A 22,146-nucleotide genomic window follows, 5' to 3' on the forward strand; every position below is an offset into this window, starting at 1 on the left:
CATAAATAAAATAACAATAATTTTGTTGTTTGGATCAGATTAGTGTGCTAAATTATCTTTACATGTTCAAGTTTTTTTATCATCATAAGTAATGTTCCAGTACTTTTTTAACTACAAAATACTGCAAGGTCAAAGACTATATTGAGGAACTAGTTGGCTAATTAATACGAAACATCTGTCACCAAAAATAATAACCACTCGGAAACAGAGGTTATGCACCAGGAAGAAAGAAATGAAAATGCCTAAGTAGGATGTATAATCATAAATACATCAAAATCTAATTTAATATATGGATTACTGAATCTCACAATCCTCGATAGCATCTAGTGAAACAAGCCTCTTTTGTTGATGCTTTAACAACAAAAAAGGAACAACTATTCTGATACTGTTATCCTACAGAGTGAAACAAATTGCCACAGTGTGTGGATGCCAATAATAAGACATCTGTTAGAAAAGTATGAGACCTTTGGCCAGGAAAAAGCTGGCTTACCCGGAGTGTTGGACACCTAATCACCCTCAAAGTAGTTGCCTTGGGACCACACTCACCTCTCCCACTGGTGCCGCCACTGTTGAGGGCACGCCGAAAAAGCCTCCTTCAAACGGAGTTTAGGTCTCTGTTGCTGCTGCCATAATGTCATCTCATCTGAGATCACATTCCTTTCAATGGCCTCTCGAGTTTGAGGAACAGGCAGAAGTCGCAGAGGGCCGTATCAGGAGAATAAGGAGCCTGTTGAAGCATAGGAATCTGGTTTTTCACCAAAAAAGCCTGAATCAAGTGTGAGAAAAATACTAGAGCACTGTCGTGCCGGAGATGCCAATTTCCTGTTGACTGCAAGTCAGTCTGGTCTCTTGCGCCACACAGCAACATGTAGGCAACAGAGAACATCCATGGAGTACTCTTCTGTGACTGATTGACCCTGAGGTGTGTACTCGTGGTGTACGACATCACGGGAGTCAAAGGAAGCAGTCACTACCACTTTGACGTTGCTGCACACTTGGCAAGCTTTCTTTGGTCTCGGTGATGAGGAATGCTTCCACTGTGATGACTGGGATTTGGTTTTTGTATCATACCTGTACACCCAGGACTCATCACCAGTGATAATGGTGTTCATGAAGTAGGGGTCACTGTTTGCTGAAGTCCGGCATGTGCTGCAAGGCTTCAACTTGATGTTGTTTCTGCTCTGCCATTAGCAGCTTCGGCACGAATTTCAACGACACTGTGTTCACGGCCAAATCTTCAGTCACAATGTTATGTGCTGAAAAAGTGCTGATGCTGACCTCTTCCGTAATTTCTCTGATAGTCATACGACGTTCCCGTATCACTTCGATGCTCACACTGGCAATGACCTGACTCACTCTCCACCAATGTGCAACCATCTTTAAACTAGTTGTACAACTCCTTAATATGTATGATGTCGATAGCATCGACACTGAAAGCCTTCTGAATGGTTTCCACATGGCTGTCACTCAGTTTCTAGGAAAATTTGATGTAGTAGCAAAGCTCCAGTCATTCCATCATTTCGCTTGCAATGAAAAACTGGTGCAAGCACTAAATACTACCTCACTCAACTGCTGCTTGCCAGCAGCTGACACTCTTGACACGCAGGAAAAAATTCACCCATATGCACAAAGGTTAAAGGTCAGCTCATGCAAGTGTGCTAGATTAAAATCCATCAGGTGGGGGGGTGGGGGGGGGGGCTGGGGGGCGGGGGTGGGGGGGGGGGGGGGAAAGAAGAGTTGGATACTTTTTAGTATTCCTGCCATGAACCTATAAACAGAGAATCTACATACAGACAGCTAAATAACTACACGTATCTGGAAGAAATATGATGTTCAGCACAGTCACATAACATGAGGCATATCAAGCATAGTCCCACTAGATGTCAAAAAATTAAAAGACGTAAAAAACAAAATTTATCTCCCAATTCCTGTGTTCGTAACCAAGTTAATGTTGGGATTTCCATAATATTTTGATAGCTTCCCTTGTTGTTTTAGTCCTTCAGCTGCTTTGGTTTCCCTTACGCGCTACTGATGTGTTTATGTATCCCATTCTATCGACCTTTTCACTGCTGCTGACAAGTTACTTCCATATCTTAGTGAATAAAAAAGTTTCAAATATTTATCTGCCGGGTATAAAAACCAATAACTCAAGAACTACATAGATATCATTCTCCTCTTCATTTTAAATAAAATTTTGATATCATATCCACACTTCGTACACAGCAATTTATGGGCTAAAACCAACCATATGCAAAGGTTACACAATGCGTTTTTACCTCTGCAAACTCTTTAAAATTACATGCACTGCTTTAATTAATTTGGAGGAGCACAATGACCATGATGAATAACAAAAAAAAGATATTTAGCCCTGTACAAATGAAAAATCAGACTTTAAGATGTGCAGCAATAAATTTTTTTCTCTGAACAATTTTCTTAAAACTGGACGATAGGTATTTCATAGTGACCAGAACGCTATCTCTCAGCACAGGTACTGGCATTAGGCGACCATTACAGCAACAACAAAATCACTCTCAACAAGGAATGTATGAAGCTCATCTGAAGACCACAGAATGTAGAAGCACATCTGCAGCAGTCAAAGGGTTAATTGGGTGTTGAGCACACATTCTGTTGCTTGCTCTTTGGAATATAGACTTATTTATGTATCTGTTGTGTGGGAAACCAATGCCTACAAGTACAAAATTACAAATAGAAAATAAAAAAAAAAAAAAAACTAATTACAGATCCTTGCTGATTTAGTTATGTAGGCAGTAGGCCAGCGTCTAAGGTATGTTTCTCTGGTAATAGTTCATCCACATAGCTAGAGGCATAGTTACAGGCTATAAAGATTACGTAGCTACTAAAAGAAGCATCAACACCCAGCTTAAAGAATACAGTAGCCACTGTCATCTGGTCATCTTGGAAACGCGAATAAACTGGCAGTAGCAGATAGTGCACTGGGACAGGGGGCCAAAAAATTCATTTCCCCAACAGTACGGGTTTTATTAAGGTGCAGTTATTACTTTTCTATGATGTACAGAGAGGCCACAGAAATTCAAAAGAACAAAAACAAAAGGATTGAAATCAGACAAATTATGTGTCTCAGTGCTTGATAAAACAAAGTGTCAACTTTTCCCCACTAAATGCTTCATAGCACATGTAAGCACAACTTCGTGACCTTAGCAAGTGGAGTGACTCAACTGTTGCACGGATGTGTATATACAGCTCGACTTGTCGAACTCTTTTTAAGTCAAAAACTACTGTCTGAGTCTTTATAGGCTCTGATGACGTCTCTTACATTTGAAGATAAGATGTTAGGCAGAGAAAAATTGCACTATAATGCACATACATCCAATATCACCAAGGATGCAAATACTAGCCTCGAAAGCCAGCATTGTATTATCAAATTACACATAACAAATTTTAACAAGATAAATTATAAATCACAAATACTACATAAAAAATAGGTTTTTACTCATCAGTCAAAATTCTCAGACCTACATATCTGATAGCTAATTAACAGCGTCAGCTGTAGCTTGGGGGACATCATTCTTATTCCCAGTATCTTCTCTCCCAGTATTGCTAGGTGATATGCCCCACAATCTGTTCTGCTGTTCCATAGCAGATGTGTGTGTACCTCAGGTGTTGCAGTTTTTTTGTGAATTCACTGAATGCTGTAAACGCACGTGCGTGCGTGTGCATGTGTATGTGTGTGTGTAAAAAGTTATTAGTGAAAATCATTCTGGTATCTCTGACAGTGGAATACATGTATCAATACTGTTGGTGCTAAGTTTGGAGGCTAGGCAACTTTCAGAAGTGGTAGAATGGATCAAAACAAGAACATGGACCCTAAAATACATACCATAAGAGCTACGAGCACTTGTTCAGTAGAAGAGAGGGGTTTCACAGTAGAGAAGATGACCAAGTGTTCACAGCTCGTAAGGTATGTTTTTTAGAGCCCATGTTTCATTCACTTTTCTCTTGTTTTGGTCCATACTGCCTCTTCAAAAGTATGGAAACCAAAGCACTTCCAGTAGAAGAGATGTGTTTCACAATATCAAAGATTGGGAACCACTCGTAGTTCCTAAGGTACATATTTTAAACCCCATGTTTACTTGGCATTTTTTTCTTTTTGAAAGTTGCTCTCTTCTCGTTACCCGCCAGGCCTCAACCTCCACTAATTTCAAGTTGCCGCCGCTCATACCTCACCTGTCATTCAACAACATCTTCGCCTCTGTACTTCCGCCTCGACTGACATCTCTGCCCTAACTCTTTGCCTTTACAAATGTCTGCTTGTGTCTGTGTGTGCAAGTGTATACCTGTCCTTTTTTCCCCCTAAGGTAAGTCTTTCCTCTCCCGGGATTGGGATGACTCCTTACCCTCTCCCTTAAAACTCACATCCTTTCGTCTTTCCCTCTCCTTCCCTCTTTCCTGATGAAGCAACCGTTGGTTGCGAAAGCTTGAATTTTGTGTGTATGTTTGTGTGTCTATCAACCTGCCAGTGCTTTCGTTTGGTAAGTCACATCATCTTTGTTTTTAGATATATTTTTCCCACGTGGAATGTTACCCTCTAATACACACACACACACACACACACACACACACACACACACACACACACATATTTGAAATTACAAAATATTTGGCACACTTAACATTTCTATTATTAATTACACAATTTGGGGCTATTTATTAGATTTATTTCTATAGCCATTTATAAAATAATAATAGAAATTCATTTGTCAAGAAAATGTGTAAACCCTTTGGAATATTGTTATTAGCGCAAAGCGAAGTAGTGGTGGGCATGCCTCTGACGTAATCGGACGTGTTTTTGTATTTTGGGCAGAACAATGTAGTTTCGGCTTTGTTAATGTGAAAATTCAAAAGACAGCGTTATACTGTAAAATGTGAGATAATAAATTATCATGAAAACATTCTTCAAAATTAATTACGTCAATTGGAACCATGAGAATCTAAAATTTCAAAAATTTCAGCTTCAACGATCAGCCTCTAGATGTGAAGAACTGGAGCCAACTACGAGAAAAGAAGATAAATAAAAAGTTTATTGTAAATCTTACTATTCTTGTATTTTACAAAAAAGAGACTTTACCATTGACAATAGTAGTGACATCAACAAATTGTGGGAGGGGGACATTACAACCTCCACAATTTCAAAGAATGTAATCCTGTCATAAACTTTCTCTATATCTACAAATGTGTAAATGTAGGCGACTTTCTTTAACCTATCTCCTAAGCTAACTCACTGTATCAGTACTACCTCAAGAGCTCCTACATTACTCTGGAACACAAGTGAACTTCTACAAAGTCAGCTACTACCAGTTCAATAATATTCACACCGCTCTCCAGGTCCCTACTTTGAACCTGGATTATTATTTTATCCTTCTTGACATCTGAGGGTATTTCGCCTGTCTCATATATCTTGCATACAAGTTGAAATAGTTCTGTTATGGCTGGTAGCCCAAGTACCTCAATAATTCTGAGGGAATATCATCTACTTAACTCAGGGGCTTTGTTTCTACGTAGGCCACTCAGTGTTCCATTAAATTCTTTTCACATCATATCTCCCAATTCATCTTTATCTATCTCCTCTTCCCTACCTATATCACTGCCTTCACATTCAGTTGCCTTGTTTAGCCCTTCTATATAATCCTTCCAACTTTCACCTTTCCACTCTTTGTTTAATACTGGCTTGCCATATGAACTCTTGATATTCATATCCGTGCTTCCGTTTTCTCCAAAGGTCTCTAATTTCTATAGGACATATCTATCTTTCTCCTATCATGCAACAGAAAATCCAAGACAGAATAACAAAAATATTATAAAAGGATAGATTGCTACTCGCCATTCAGAGGAGACATTGAGCCACAGACAGGCACAACACGCCCTCTATATGATGAGTAGCAATTTCTACTATTGTGCATATATCTAAAGCTTTCCATTTGTCCTCTAACCATTCCTGTCTAGCCATTTTGCGTATTCTTTAGGTCTGATTTTTTAAATGTTTGTATCCCTTTATGGTCACTTCATTTGTTGCATTTTTGTATTTTCTGCTTTCAACAATTAAATTAACTTTGTCTTTTTGCCTGTTTGATCCTCTACTGTCTTCACTACTTCATCTCTCAAAGCTACTTATTCTCCTTCTATTGTATTCCTTTGGCATTTCATTTAATCATTGCCTAACAGTCCCTTTTCAAAACTCAACAACTCCCAGTTCTTTCAATCTATGCATGGTGAGCAATCTTTCAATCTTCCTAATTCTTTTTTTTCTTCCAGTTTTCATCTGCAGTTCATAAGAAATAAATTGTGGTCACAATCAACATCAGCTCCTGGAAATCTTTTGCAATTTAAAATTTAACAATATTATGAAAAGGAAAGTTACTAATCACCATATAGCAGAGATGCTAAGTCACAGACAGGCACAACAAAAAGACTATCACAATATAAGCTTTCGGCCAACAAAGCTTTTGTCGAAAATAGATGTCACACATACACAAACACACATACATACATACATACACACAAATGCAACTGACACACACGATTGCAGCCTCTGGCAGCCAAAGCCACACTTCTTCACTGGCTTCAGCTGCCAGAGGCTGCAGTTGTGTCAGTGTGTACAAGTTGTGTGTGTGTGGGGGGGGGGGGGGATCTCTATATGATGAGTAGCTACTTTCCTTTTCATAATATTGTTACATTCCGTCCTGGATTTTCCATTGTTTGATTTTTGTAGTTTAAAATTTGGCTTGTATACCTTTCTCTCAGCATTATGTAATATACCTGAAGCCTTCCAATGTCTTGATGTATCTTCCACACAAACAAGATTGTTTCATTATTTTTTAACCAATGATAAAATTTTGCTGAGTCCAAAAATCTACCGAGGCATTTCGCCTTTCAATCCTCTCCCCTGCTCCATGTTCTACCATTTTTTCTTCTTGCCCTTTTCCTACTATTGAATTCCAGTCCCTCGACACAATTAAATTTTCATCTCCCTTAACTATCTGAATATCTTCTTTTATTTTGTTACACATTCATTTAGTCTCTTCATCTCTCTGACACTAGTTGGCATATAAACTTGCACTACTGTGGTGGGTGCTGGCTTGGGTTTACTTTGGCTACTATACTACATTCACTATGCTGTTGATAGTAGCTTAGCTGCATTCCTATTTTCTTATTCATTATCTGCCTTATTTTCAGAATCCTATATTTGCTTTTATGTTGACACCTTGTACTGGCCTGAGCAGAGGTCCGGCTCTTCCTGCCACAGTACTTCACTACTTCCACTATATCCAGCTTCAACCCATCCATCTCTCTTTTTAAATTCTCTAATCTGCCTATCTGATTACAGAACCTACCATTCCACACTCTGACTTGTAGAATGGTAATTTTGTTTTTTCCTTATGACGACATCCTCCTGAGTAGCCCTTATCCACAGATTCAACAATATTTTACATAAGAGGCTACCACAATCATTAAACCTTACAGTAGAGCTGCATGTCCTCAGGAAATATAATGGCTGTTGTTCCCCCTTGCCTTTCGTCCTTTGCAGTACCAGCACAGCAAGGCTATGTTGGCTGATGTTACAAGGCCAGATTAGTCTATCATCCTGACTGTTGCTGCTGTAAGTACTGAATGGAATGCAGCAAAACCCACAGTAGGAGGGAAGGTAAGTGTTGGTCAGCAACTATGTCTCACAATTTTGTAGTTCTCCTCAGTTAATGATACAATTTACCAACCTCTCCCAACTGAACTCCATCAGCAAATGCGATAAGAGCGACCCTGTCTGGGTCGTGCAAAACACCTCCAGATGTGGCAACGCATCCTGTCGGAGAAGAGTGGCGTGGCCCACCAAGAGAACCAGGTGGTCCGCCACAACCACCGCGGTGGCCTCCGCCTCCTCCAGTTGACGACGAGGGCGACGGAACTCCAGGGCGTGTCTTGGGCCCCTGGTGGCGACACACCACCACCACACAGACCACAAGCAGGATGAGTGAGACGCCGAGGGCCACCGCGAGGGACACAAGCAGCACACTCGATGTACTCAGGTAGGCTGTTGGAGAAAGTTAAATCACTGTTAGGAGAGATCAGAGAAACTGGCACAAAGTTTATCAAAAGAACAGGGTGGCGACTGTTTCATCAAAAGATTTCCCGAACATTTACACCTATGTGATTACTCCACATTCATAGAATCACTTTCAGAATTTTTCTCTACTGTTCCATTCTGGAATAGCCCGTGGGAATAATGAATGCGTAAATCTTTCTATGTGAGCAGTTATTTCCCTTATTTTATCATACTGGTCATTTCTCCCTATCTAGCTGAAGTCAAAAGATTATTTCAACATACAGAGGAGAAAGTTGGTGACTGAAATTTCGTGATTAAAAAGAGAGAGAGAGAATCTCACAACAATGAAACAATTCTTTGTCTCGATGTTTGCTACCCCAACTCGTGTATCATATCCATCTCTCCTCTATTTCTTCATAATTAGTCAGTTAATTAGTTAGTTGGTTACATGTTATATGGAACATCTGAATCGAGAGTTGCAGATGCGGATGTACTGTATAAATAGTAGACGTGATGTTTCTGACAAGTAAGTTACTTGTATAGTAATGTAGTTTTTTGTTCCTTGTGGGGTATATTGTAGTGAGTCCCTAAACCATCGGAATGCTTGATTTCGGTGGCTGGCCTTGAACCCCACCATCAGGGTGACTGATTTCACTATGTGTTTCCATCCAACTGCCTTAATTCTTGTGCAGGCCACTATGTGGCTACTGGCAGAATGCAAGTTCCAACCACTGTAGTAAGGTAAAATGTCCATGAAGTGATAGTGACAGACCCATGGGTATTCACTGAAATTAAGCACCCCCAACGGTGACAGGCAGCGGGACTCACCGATATAAAGCATCCCAATGGGGACAGAGAACTTTTACATCCATGTAATTGTTCCTGGATCAGGCTACAAATAGTTTCTAACCAGAGACTGAAATGGGTAACCACACTGTTCTGTAAAGTCTAATTTACAACCCTAAAGTAAATTTTGAAGACAAATATCATAGGACATAAAAGTTTACATTTACAGTGTAAATGAAAGGAGAATCAAATATGTCAGTTGTTAATTGCATAAACAGGCACACTTGATATTTGTGTCGATTACAGTGCCATATACCACAAATGGAAAACAATGATTTGAGTAAACTGTACATATTTTTCTTATGTAGAATCTGGAGAAAAAAAAGGGAGGGTGGGAAATCCCCATTTGAAAATACAAGGGTGACCCGACCACACAAGAGGAGTGGTTAAGAGGTGGTCAGTTGTAGGACACACAGTTGTCCCCTACTGTCCCTTTACTAATATTAACTTTTCACCCAGAACATTTTTTTTTTCTCCATACGATGCATTTTAAATAGAAATCTGGCCATGAAATAGTAGGAGTTGTCCACAAAAAATGATTTTAGATTAGGTTTAAAACTTGCTTTGCTACCTGTCAGACATTTTATGGTATATGGCAGGAGATCAAAAATTTTTCATTGCTGCATACTGACCTCCTTCCTGAGTCCCTGGCAGCTTTAATAATGGGTAATGCTAAATGACCTGACTTCTCTGAACTTTTGCAATGTTTTGCATCAATACTATTTGGTAAGGATCTCATACCCCACAGCAATACAGTAGAAGAGGATAAGCAAGTGTATTGAAGGCAAGGCAGTCTCTCTAGTACATTTGGTGCGCCTTCTGTCATGCCAGGAAAATGCAATCTATAATTAATCTTCCCCATAACATTTTCTATGTGATGCATCCAATTTAAGTTGGTCTGAACTTTAATCCCTAGGTATTTAATTGATTTGAATAGCTTTAAATTTGAGTGATTAAAGGAAGCTTTTTCAGTTGTCATGTGAAGGATCTCATAGTTTTTATTGTTCAGGGTCTAATGCCACTATTTGCACCATGCAGATATCTTCCAAGTTTTTCCAACAATAAAGTCCTAATTTTATTGAATCAATTTTCGTTATATGTGAGAATAAGTTTTATTTTACTTTTTTATTTTTTTATTTTACTAGTTTTCACGGCTAAATATTTTTCAAGCTGCCCTGTTGCCAGTTATTATCCCAAGTTCAACTAGGACTGAAAACAAGATATAACATTTGTAACATTCTGGTTAAATTTTAAATGGCAATTCTCTTGTTAGTGCAGTCCATCACTATTCTGTGACAAGGGTGGAACAGTGCAATAAACACAAGTATACAAAAAATCCTGACAGGAACTGCTGCTTCCAACTGTTGTCCACAGAACATAATACCAATAGCCTCTGATGGAAACAATGCATCCTATTTGAAACCTGAAGCTTTCCACACTGTAGTGCAGCACGCAAGTTCAAGAAAGTTAGCAAAGTACTACTTTGCACTGAAATTACTGAAAGAGAACCAAAGCCTGAATACTCGTTGCTAATGTACAAACGGTGTGTTCACAGATCTGGGTCCACATTTGTATTTTCTTTACAAAGTGATTTTGCTAAATGAGAGCAAACGTAGGGAACAATCCCCAAGAAGATAAGTAGCAAAAAAGGTCATAGGACAAGTGGCCAGAGATTGAAGGTGGGGTAAAAGAACTTAAATAGTGTAGGTTTCAATGAATAAAGCACATGAAAACATGCCAGGCAACTCAGTATTTTCTGTGTGTACTAGTGAATATCAGAATCAGTTCAGTCTTAATGAGTGAGCAGGGATTATTGGCAACCACCTTATGGGACCAATCATCTTTTCACCACACCTCCCAGGAGAGGTGTACTCACTGTCTCTGTGGGTGACCCTGCCTCCCTGCTGGAAGATGGTGATATGAAGGGTTATGACACTACTACACAATGGTACTCCAGCTCACGTCTATATCTCCACGAAAAGGCATCTCGACAACATCTACCCTGATCAACTGTCCAGTCTCACAGCTTGCCTGGTCACTAGACCTTGACCCTTCAGTTTTCTATCTGTGGGTGCACCTGAAAGAAGTTGTGTCTCATCCTATAAGTGCAGACACTGAAACAACACAGTCTCGATGAGTGTGATACCACTCGGTTGCAGGACAGCACATCTGAACTTACACGTCAGTCGCTGCTGCGTCGTGTTCCGGTACACTTAGAGGCTCTCCGGGGCCAGTTCGAACACTTCATCTATGTTGTACTGTACAGATCTGATGAACATCCTGTAGCACAGACAGTGTGAATTTCTGGCGATATTTCTGGAACATTTTTTGCTTGTTTCCTGTAGTGCTCCCATTTACCAAAACCACCCTGCATAGATGAAAAAAGATAACCCTTGCTTTTGTGTGATTAACAAACTTACAACCAAGTGACAAATTTTGATGTGCAAATTGAAGTCAGTTGTACTCAGAATTAACTGTGCAATGGGAAGCAGACCTGAATCTCTAAAACCCACTGTCAATAACGAAGATTCTCGACATGGATCAGTGCATCATAAGCAAATGTCATTGAGTGACAAATATTACAATAATTTAATGGACTACTTCACCTCTTCTTACGCAACTCAACAACTGACTGTTTCTGGTGAAAAATCTTGAGAGGTTTTTTTAACAAAATAAGTAAGTACATTTCTTTATGTCTGTCAATGAACAGTTCAACTCCCCTACTCACCAAATGTCCTAGAATTCCCTTAGTCTTTCAGAAATCACTGACATGTCCCTAATTTTCTGGTAAATTGTAAATCCCTGAGAATCACCAATTTCCCAGGTTTTCCAGACAAGTAGCCACCCTGAAGAAAGCAACACAAAATCCATACTGAACAAAATGCTGCAAGTTTTCCCACAAGATTTCAATTGAAAAAGAAAAATACTGTTCATTTTATTTTCTAGTAACAACAATTGGTCAGAATGGAAGCATCAGTTTCAACTGACCAGTGGTTGTCCTTTTTATTTGAACAGTTTATAACAATTTTAAATTATAATGTCAGTAAAGCGGGAGTGAATGAGATTTTCACTCTGCAGTGGAGTGTGCGCTGATATGAAGCTTCCTGAAAGATTAAAACTGTGTGCCGGACCGAGACTCGAACTCGGGACCTTTGCCTTTCGCGGGCAAGTGCTCTACCATCTGAGTTACCCAAGCACGACTCACGACCTGCCTTCACAGCTTCAATTCTGCCAGTACCGTGTCTCCTACCTTCCAAACTTCACAGAAGCTCTTCTGTGAACCTGCAGGACTAGCACTCCTGGAAGAAAGGATATTGCAGAGACATGGCTTAGCCACAGCCTTGGGGAAGTAAATCTGTGAAGACGGTGTGTGAATCATGCTTGGGTAGCTCGGATGGTAGAGCACTTGCCCGTAAAAGGCAAAGGTCCCAAGTCCGAGTCACAGTCCGGCACACAGTTTCAATCTGTTAGGAAGTTTCAAAGAGGGAGTGGTTCATAGGCACATGATGAAGTGGATATACTAAAGAAGTAAATTATTGAATAGTGGGGGAAACAAAATGTGTTCTAAACAATGTAATAAAGTACATGTACAGTGCCAGATCACTCTTATTTAACACATTAGTGGATGTTACAATACAGCTGCAGGATACATTTGCAGATGAATTTCATTTAGATAATTGTGCCCAAGTGCCTCAAACTGAAGCCATAAAAAACTTCCAAATTAATTCTAAATAAATTAAACAACAAATGTTGCCGAGTGGAAAATTAGTATGAAACTAGCCCTTGTGCTACAAAATCAAACTCTTATTTTATACACCTTTAAATGGCGTGATAATCTAGTTGAATGGCATGATAATCTAGCTGAACTCCAACGAAATGTTCACTTTGCCTGGAAGACTTCAAGAGCCTCATCAGTTCACTTGGAAAGGGGAGGGATGTAATGTTGATAGAATCCTAACAGCACAGCAAGACGAGATGTGGAGATCATCAATGGGAACAGACTAGATTAGACATGATGTGTGAAGTCCTTGGGCATTCAAATGTAAACTGAGGTGGTGCCAGCATGTATATACGTTAACCTAAAAGCTCAGTTCTGCCTGTTTTGCACTTGGAAATCTCATTATGTTGATCTATAGACAGAATTGGTACCATTCTGTCTCTCAATTCTATCCTGTGGAATAATCTTTGGGATCACTGCAGCTATGGTGAAGAAAATACTTAATCTACACAATTATGCAATAAGAATATTACTGTATAAAGTTGGTAACTGAATATGCCGCAGTGGCGAGCCTTGCATGTCTTGCCTTGTGGGGTGCGTAATGTTGGCAGTACTTTCGAGTCTCGTCTGCACATATTCCATGGACATGCTGTGGTAGGGTGGGGGTAGTAGAGTTACATGTGCACTGCAGCTGTTAGTTGTGTTATCATCTAGTTCTCGTGTAACCTGAGTGTAGTGAAAATGCTTACAACTACAGAGAGCATGTGTTTAGTGGAAGAGGTTTTCCATGCAGGAAGAAACTTCACGAAGCATCTGAGGTGGTAATTTACATTGTGACACTGTACGCGATTTAATTTGCAAATTTCGGACAGCAAAATGTTCAGTTCATGATGCACCATGAGCTGGGTGGCTCACAGTTTTATAGGACAGAAGCTTCATGACATTTTGGACATCATGACAACAGAGTCCAAAAAAATCAGTGAGGAGATTATTACAGGAGGCTAAAGTCTCTCATACAACAGCACTTAAGGTCATAACCAAAGAATAGGCGATGTGTCCATATGAAATTACTGCAGTGCAATAAATACACTGTACGCACCATGCCAAACAAATTGCTTATTACAAATGGTTTCAGTGATTTGTTAATCAATGTGGAGTTCTTGTTTTAGATTTAACCTTTTTCAGTGATGAGACCTGGTTTCATCTATCAGGCTGCATTAATTCCAAAAATTCACGAATTTGGTCATCAGAAAGTCCACATTCCTTAAGAGAAATACCATTGCATGCAGAGAAAACCAGTGTTTGGATTGGTGAAATGTGAATGTGAACCATAGGGCTGATCTTTTATGATATTACTGTCATTTCTGATGTCTACCGTTCCCAGATAATTTATCCATTTACTGCCCTGCTGAATGAAAATGAGATTAATCATTCCATTTTCCCAACAAGGCAACACTAGTGCCCAGTCCCTACAACTATTAGGTGAAATATTTGGAGATACAGTAATTACAAAACGTCCCCGGTCCCTGCACTCACCAGCTCTGTCTCCATCAAACTATTTTCTTTGGCATGCGGTTATAACATTTTTGTATCAAAATAAACCAAACACAACAGATGAACCGGAGACGCCGATAACTGATTATCTGCATTCTATTACATTTGAAACACTGGTAAAAGTGTTCACAAATAAATGTAAACATATTGAGCTATGCATTCAAGAAAGAGGAAAACATTTCCAGCACCTACTGTGATATTCGTGAGTACAGTGTATTTAATCATACATAATTAATTTCATTGTTTTAATTATAATGATATCGAATTCCATTGTCCAACATTACTGCAACCACCAGCATTGAATCCTAGCCCCTAGCTTATACAGCAACACGAATGTGCTGCAACCTTATGTGCCTTGCAAGGCGAGATGTGCAGAGCTCGCCGCCGTGGAGCGACTTTGCAGATGCACTATATTTTGGAGGATTTTGTTAATTTTACACTTACATCCAATACATTTACTCCATAATTATATTTATAGTTAATAACAAGAATGATTTTAGGATGAATTCAGCAATTCACAATAATTATACTGGGAGTAGAAATAAAGTCCATACACACCACCTCTCCCTCTTTAGGGTTCAGAATGAAGTTTTATATTCTGCTCCAAAAGTCTAAAAGGTCAAAGGTAGATATAAGACAGGATATTGAACATCAAAATATTTTTTAAAAAAAGTAAAAGAATATCTCATTAGGCCACCCTTCAACAAGATACAGTAGGTGGACAAAAATATGGATACAGCAGAAACACAAGACATGGATAAATACTGGTCTTGTATGGTTTTCAAAGGAATCTTACAAAGTACCATTCTTCTTGGAAAATAGTGGTAAGTTCAGGTAACAATGATAAAGGTGGGTCATGCACAGTTCTCTCCAAAGTAGATCACAGAGGCTCGATAATACTGAGATCTGGCGAATGTGGTGTCTGGGAGAAATGCACCAATTTATCCTTTTATTCACAAAACAAGTCCTGGATGGTGCGAACAGTGTTAACAGCGGGCCTGTTGTCTCTGAGCACAGCATCACCATTCATGAACAAACTTTGTACCGTGACACATACCTGATCAGACAAATTGTTCACATAATTCTTGACAGTAATGCGACCTTGCACAGTAACTATGAGGCCCACAGAATGTCCTGATACATCTGCCCAAATCACCACTGAACTGCTGCCATGTTTCACTACTGGAATGTATACTTTGGACTCAGCAATGTAAATTCTGCCAAACTCTAATATTTCTCTCAGACAAATCCTAGTTTTGACAGTATACAAACATCTAATAGTAGTATGCAAAGTTAAAATGCTTTGTTTGAAGTATCAGATAATAATAGCAGCTGTGTAATACAGGAGGAGGAACAATAGTTTCTGTCAAAGTTGCCGATATTTGCTAACATGCACTTATAAAGTAATACAGAAGTAATTACCATCATTATCAGTGTGAGTAGGTCAGTACTAGTCACAATTTGTTGTTAGAGTACTTTACAGAAGTATCCAGCAGTGGTGGCTCCTGCATGTTAATGTACAGCTCGACTTGTTCTACACCCTTTAAGTTCTGCAGCCATGATGGGCTTGATGAAACATGATGTGTGAATGAATGAATGAATGTATAAGGAGAGTCAGTATACAATACATAGAAAGAGAAGGACTAGGGTGATCAGAGTTAACGTGCTCATTTCTGACATGCAAATGGGTCTAGTGATGCACAAACAACAGCAAAATGATGAGAGTACCTTATTGATGCATCAAAGAGAAACAGGATGACAGAAGGGGCAGAGCAGGTATTTACGGTTACATACCGTAAGGTTGTGGATCAGCTCTGCACGTCGGCAATGGGGAAGGCTCCCAGAGGCCGGAGGGATTGCAGGTGATGATGTGCTCCCCCTCCAGCACGTAGCCCTGGAAGCAGCTGTAGCTCACCGACGACCCCACGGGGTACGAAGTCTCCGATGTCGGCGAGGACATCGTGCTGTGCTCCACGAGCGGTGGAGGCGGGCAGCCGGCAAGTGCTGCAATGAAGAAGGGAACTGCTTGTACACCAGCACCGTGGTACATTATCCATTACGACTTGATGCCGTACTTTCGGGTGTGTGGCTTACTTGTGGATTCCATTTTTACGCACAATATTTTCATGACTGAATGGAGCGTCTTTATCAGTTGCTGTGACCTGTACCATTATTTACACTCGCTGCCCAAATTACAACCTCAGCCCCCGTTTATTAGGTTTTCTGACATTCCAACAGAATGTCAGATGGAGGAGAGCTGTGACGAACATCGGAGACACACTGATTAATGTAACCCAGCATTTCAGCTATTGCCGAGCACACTACCTCGAGTGTATTCGTGAAATGAAAAACAAGAGCAGTATTGCAGTGCAAGTGCCGATTTTCAGGGAGAGCGTAATAAGGTAGTCTACAAAAATAAAGATGTGGGAAGACTTGTTCAACCGTAACTGAGATCTCAATTTAAACTAGACATGAGGTCCGACGCTCAGTATGTTAAGGTCTCAGTAGCCATCTCATCCAAGAGAGCTGGAAAACGCGAAGAGAATACATGTTTTAAGGGGTAACAGAGCAGGCTCTGAAAAACGAGCATTAAAACATTTAGCAGGCAGTAAGAGTGGTACGAAACTGGCAACGCTTCAGTCTGGAGTCCAGGCAAAAGGACTCTTAACACGGCTGATGACAACTCAAGAAGACAACTGGATCACTGTCAAAATATTTTGCATATAATGGAAACAACTTGGCTACACACCCAGAAATACACCATTAATCAATGACGCTGAGCAAATGTGACAGAATAAAGTTCAGTTACATAGCTATGTCAAGTGTACAGAAATACAGTACCACCAAACTGTAAAATGATGCAAGTCGGTTCTCAAATGGTTCACAACCATTACCTGTCGTACATAAAGATGAAACATACAGCTGGTGCCAAACTGAACACTGAGTTGCAGCACAGGATTCATATTCAACGCCAGTGACAGTTGAAAAATAAAGTTATGAAATTTCAGGAAGTAAGAGCTTTTGACTGAAAAACAGAAATAAAACTGCAATATTATTGTTTGCATGCAGCAACTTACTACAGCAACAGTAACAACAACAACAAACACAACAATAACAACCCATTTCACTACACAGACAGATCCTTTTGGCTACAGTGAGAACCTTCATTGCAATATTTATGTGACATGGAACCCTTTGACAGAGGAGAATAAAAGGATTATTTTTTAACTGCAGATAATTGATCTTAGAAGAAAGAAAGCATGATGAGTGGATTTAGCATCCTTTTTGAGTCATCAATCTTCTGGCTGGTTTGATGCGGCTCACCCCAAATTTCTCTTGTGTGCCAATCTCTTCATATTAGAGTAGCACTTGCAACCTACACCCTCAATTATTTGCTGGATTTATTGCAGTCTCTGTCTTCCTCTACAGTTTTTGCCGTTTTACCCTCTACAGCTCCCTCTGGTACCATGGAACTCATTCCCTGATGTCTTAACAGATGTCCTATCACCCCTTCCCTTCTCCTTGTCAGTGGTTTCCACATACTCCTTTCTTCTCCGATTCTGCGCAGAACCTCCTCAAAGCTAATTTTCAAGATTCGTCTGTAGTACATCTCAAATGCCTTGATTCTCTTCTCTTCCGGTTTTCCCACAGTCCATGTTTCACCGCCATTCTGTGTTCCAAACGCACAAACTCAGAGAAATTTTTTCCTCAAATTAAGGTCTATGTTTGATACTAGTAGACTTCTCTTGCCAGGAATGTCCTTTTTGCCAGTGCTAAACTGCTTTTGATGTCCTCCATGTTCCACCACTGGTTATTTTGCTGCTTAGGTTGTAGAATTCCTTTACTTCATCTGCTTCATGACTGTCAATCCTGATGCTAAGTTTCTTGCTTCTGCCACTTCTCATTACTTTTGTCTTTCTTTTATTTACTCTCAATCCATATTCTGCACTGATTAAACTATCAATTACGTTCAGGAGATCTTGTAATGATTCTTCTTCACATTCACTCAGGATAGCAATGTCATCAACTAATGTTACAACTGATATCCTTTCACCTTGAATTTTAATTCCACTCCTGAACCTTTCCTTTATTTCCATCATTGCTTCTTTGGTGTACAGATTGCATAGTACGGGCAAAAGACTACATCCCTGTCTTATACCCTTTTTAATCTGAGCACTTCATTCCTGGTCATCCACTATTATTATTCCCTCTTGGCTCTAGTACATATTGTATATTACCCATCTCCCCCTGTAGCTTATCCCTATTATTCTCAGAATTTCAAACATTCTGCACAATTTTACATTGCTAAACACTTTTTCAGGTCAACAAATCCCGTGAATGTGTCTTGTCGGCTCTTGCAGTCTTCGGCATTGTGTGGATGATATTTTCCCAACAGTCTGATGGTATGTCACCAGACTTTTATGTTCTACACAACAATGTGAATAGTTGTAATTCTTCAGGCTTTTCCAGCGAGATCTTGACATGTGGAATAATCGGGTTACTGCCAGATGTTTGTGTCGCTCTGGCACAATATTTCGGCCACTTAACTCGTTGCCTTCTTCAGGTGTGACCTGAGACCGTCTCAGGTCGCACCTGAAGAAGGCAACGAGTTACATGGCTGAAATATTGTGCCAGAGCGACACAAACATCTGGCAGTAGACCTGATTATTCCACATGTCAATGTGAATAGTTGTTCTGTTGCCACTTCCCCCAATGATTTTAGAAATTCTGATGGAATGTTGTCTATCCCTTCTGCCTTATTTGATCATAAGGCCTCCAAAGCTCTTTTAAATTCTGATTCTAATACTGGATCTCTCATCTCTTCTAAATCGACTCCACTTTCTTCTTCTATCACATCAGACAAATCTTCCACCTCAGAGGCCTTCAATATACTCTTCCCACCTATCCACTCTCTCATCTGTTTTTAACAGTGGAATTCCTGTTGCATTCTTAATGCTGCCACCCTTGCTTTTAACTTCACCGAAGGTTGTTTTGGCTGTCCTATATGCTGAATCAGTCCTTTCAACAATCATTTCTTTCTTGATTTCTTGACATTTTTCATGCAGCCATTTCATCTTAGCTTTCTTGTACTTCCTATTTATTTCATTCCTCAGTGACCTGTATTTCTGTATTCCTGAACAAGAAGAAAAACAAAAAAACAGAGCAATTGAAAAAGTTAATGGTGATTAAAACAATGTACCTAAAAAGGAATTGAAATAATAAAGTTATGTTTAATTTAGTTAATTGAAAGAAAATAATGACTAGTCATTTTGAAAATGATTTAAAAATACGAACTGAGATACCATCTAATGAGATTTGAACTGTTAACCTTTTGCATAGAAGCTTAGCCATTATGCTGTGCAACTGATCTACTGAATATTACTTTTTCACAGCTGTAGAACATCATGTGAAATTCCAAATTTTTTTTGTCAATTACTCACAAAAAGGGGTCCACCAAGGTGAATGGCTGCATGGTGTGATATCTGAGTCCTTAACCTACATCACTATACAGCAAATTTCAAAAAGTCAATCCCACCACTGGGTGCCTCTCCTTGTGAGCCACTGAGGAATATGGCCTAGAATTTCTATAGCTACATCCACACTCTGCAGACTATTGAAGCACATGGCAGAGGGTACATCCCCCTGTACCAGGTATAAGGGCTGTGTCCCATTCTGTACAGAGTGTGGGAAGATTTACAGTTTAAATGTCTCTGTACGTGCTGTAAACAATCTAATCTTGTCCTTACCATCCCCATGAAAACTCTACTGGAGGCTAGTAGTATATTCCCATGAAACTTTGTAATGGGCTTTCCTGGGATAGGTTGTGTGTATCTTAAAGTGTCTGCCCATTCAGTTTCTTTAGCATCTTCATGCCACTCTCCAACAGGTAAGACAAACCTGTCACAATTCGTGCTGCCCTTCTCTGTATAAATTCATTATCTCCTGTTATTCCTACCTGGTATGGGTTTCACACACTTGAGCAATATTCTAGGATGGGTTGCACAAGTGATTCGTAAGCAATCTCCTTTGCAGACTGATTGCATTTCCCAAGTATTCCCCCAATAAACTGAAGACTGCAACCTGCTCTACCTACAACTGAGTCAATGCAATCGTTCCCTTTCCTACCCCTACAAAGTGCTACACCCAGGTACGAGTCAACCTATTCCAACTGTGATTCACTGATGTAAGTCATACAACACCATGTTTTGCCATTTTGTGAAGTGCACAATTTTTCATTTTGGAACATTTAAAGCAAGTCGTCAATCTCTGCACCACTTTAAAATATTTAGCCCTGAATCTAATCACAAATTTTGCTCGATTTAATGCACAGGAAAGTGAAACAGTGGTCACAATAAGATAAAAGGATGGATCCTGTCATAAAATGAGACAGTGGGTGGGCAAAGCTTCAAGTATGTGGGGAGTGTAATGCAGGAAAATGAAAGACATGACAAAGAGAAAAGGGAATGTGCAAGGCAAACTGACATCTGTATGAGATGTGTGAGAGGAATGATATGGGAGAAAGAATTCTCCCAATAAAAATTAGAAGGCGATATAACAAATGTGTTACATAACAGTCGCGTTGCATGCTGCAGAAACCTGGATCATGAAGAAAACAGGAAAAACTAAGGTGTGTGGGCAAGTGAAATGAAGATTTTGAGAAGTCAAAAAGGACTAACAAAAATGGAACAATGAGAAATTAAAAGTACTGGGGAAGTAACATTTGAGGAAATCTTACAAGGAAAGATTGAGTAAGAAAGATAAAAAGAGAATGGATGAGACAAGTATGCCTAGGAAGAGGCACTAGATGAAGATGGAGGGCACAAGACCGAATGACAAGGGGGTAAAAGGAGTGGAAGACAGCATCCACAAAAGACAAGGCTGGGTCAGAATAGTGACAGATATTTATTATTATTGTTATTGTTATTATTATTATTACCATTATCATTATACTATGCTGCATATGTAATACATTTTATTGATATTATCTCTCTCTCTCTCTCTCTTTTTCCCCCCTTTGCTACGTACCGTAAAGCTGTTCCTCAAGTTTGCAGGAAGGCAGTGTGGCCGGTTCCCAACAGCCAGTAGCAGCACAGGTCAAAGTTCTTTCGCCTTCAAGAAAATAACCGGTGGCACAGCTGTAGCTAACAGACGATCCCACAGGATATGACGATTCTCTCGGTGGCAGTGGTGTCAGAGTGCCGTGTTGCACATACGGTGGTGGTGGACAGTCTGAAACTGGTTCTGTAAAAGAGAAGCAAATTTGAATGTCTGTCTCTTTCAGCTTGATGAATGAATGCTTTAGACAGAAAACATCCTCCAGTAAGAATAATCACACTACTTATAGACCACCAACAACTAAAAGTACGTGAACTTGCATGTTATAAAGTTAGAAATTTTTCCAAAACTGAACACAATAGCATTTTAAAATAGTTTTTAATTCTAAGTTAATCTATTGCTTAATAACGTACATTAATTTAACTGTGTGATCTGTGGTTGAAGAAATTTGGCAAGCCGACACATTTGTACATGGGGTGCTCCACAACTGATATTCAGGCTTCTAGAGGTGTCTGAGGGAATTTAATAGTTGACGGTTTGGTAAAGAACCCGTGTCTTGGAATGTACCATTTGGATACAAAATAAGTTTGAAGATCGGATCACTTTGAAATCTCTCACTTCACTGTACGCAAGGCGGCACCGTTGTCAGTTCCTGTTGTAATTATGAAATCGCATACCAGTTTTGTTTGAGCACCACAGCTGAGAGAAACTTGTACTTTTGCAAATACAGTCTGATTAAAATTACTTGTTAGCTGGCGCCTGATACGTCTCGCTACAGTGTTGTCAAATTGACTGCCGGTTGCCATTTGGTTATAGGGGCCACACAAGCATGCGGTAGTTGTGCAGAAATGAGAAAGCTTGCACCGGATAAAGCAGTGTGGAGGGCTGCACCAAA

At 39.7% G+C, this 22,146-nt stretch overlaps 1 protein-coding gene across 1 annotated transcript in view; it reads right to left on the reverse strand.

The window, feature by feature from the left end:
- Positions 1-22,146, reverse strand: part of LOC126210489 (sushi, von Willebrand factor type A, EGF and pentraxin domain-containing protein 1-like) — a 103,582-nt gene that overhangs the window by 13,227 nt on the left and 68,209 nt on the right. Inside the window, exons 6-8 of the mRNA XM_049939723.1 lie at positions 21,222-21,437; positions 15,990-16,199; positions 7,752-8,065 (exon numbers count right to left, since the gene is read on the reverse strand). Coding sequence (XP_049795680.1) covers positions 7,752-8,065; positions 15,990-16,199; positions 21,222-21,437 — 740 coding nt within the window. The remainder of the gene's footprint in view (positions 1-7,751; positions 8,066-15,989; positions 16,200-21,221; positions 21,438-22,146) is intronic.

The sequence above is a fragment of the Schistocerca nitens genome, chromosome 10 (assembly GCF_023898315.1).
Source record: "Schistocerca nitens isolate TAMUIC-IGC-003100 chromosome 10, iqSchNite1.1, whole genome shotgun sequence".
Taxonomy (NCBI): Eukaryota; Metazoa; Arthropoda; class Insecta; order Orthoptera; family Acrididae; genus Schistocerca; species Schistocerca nitens.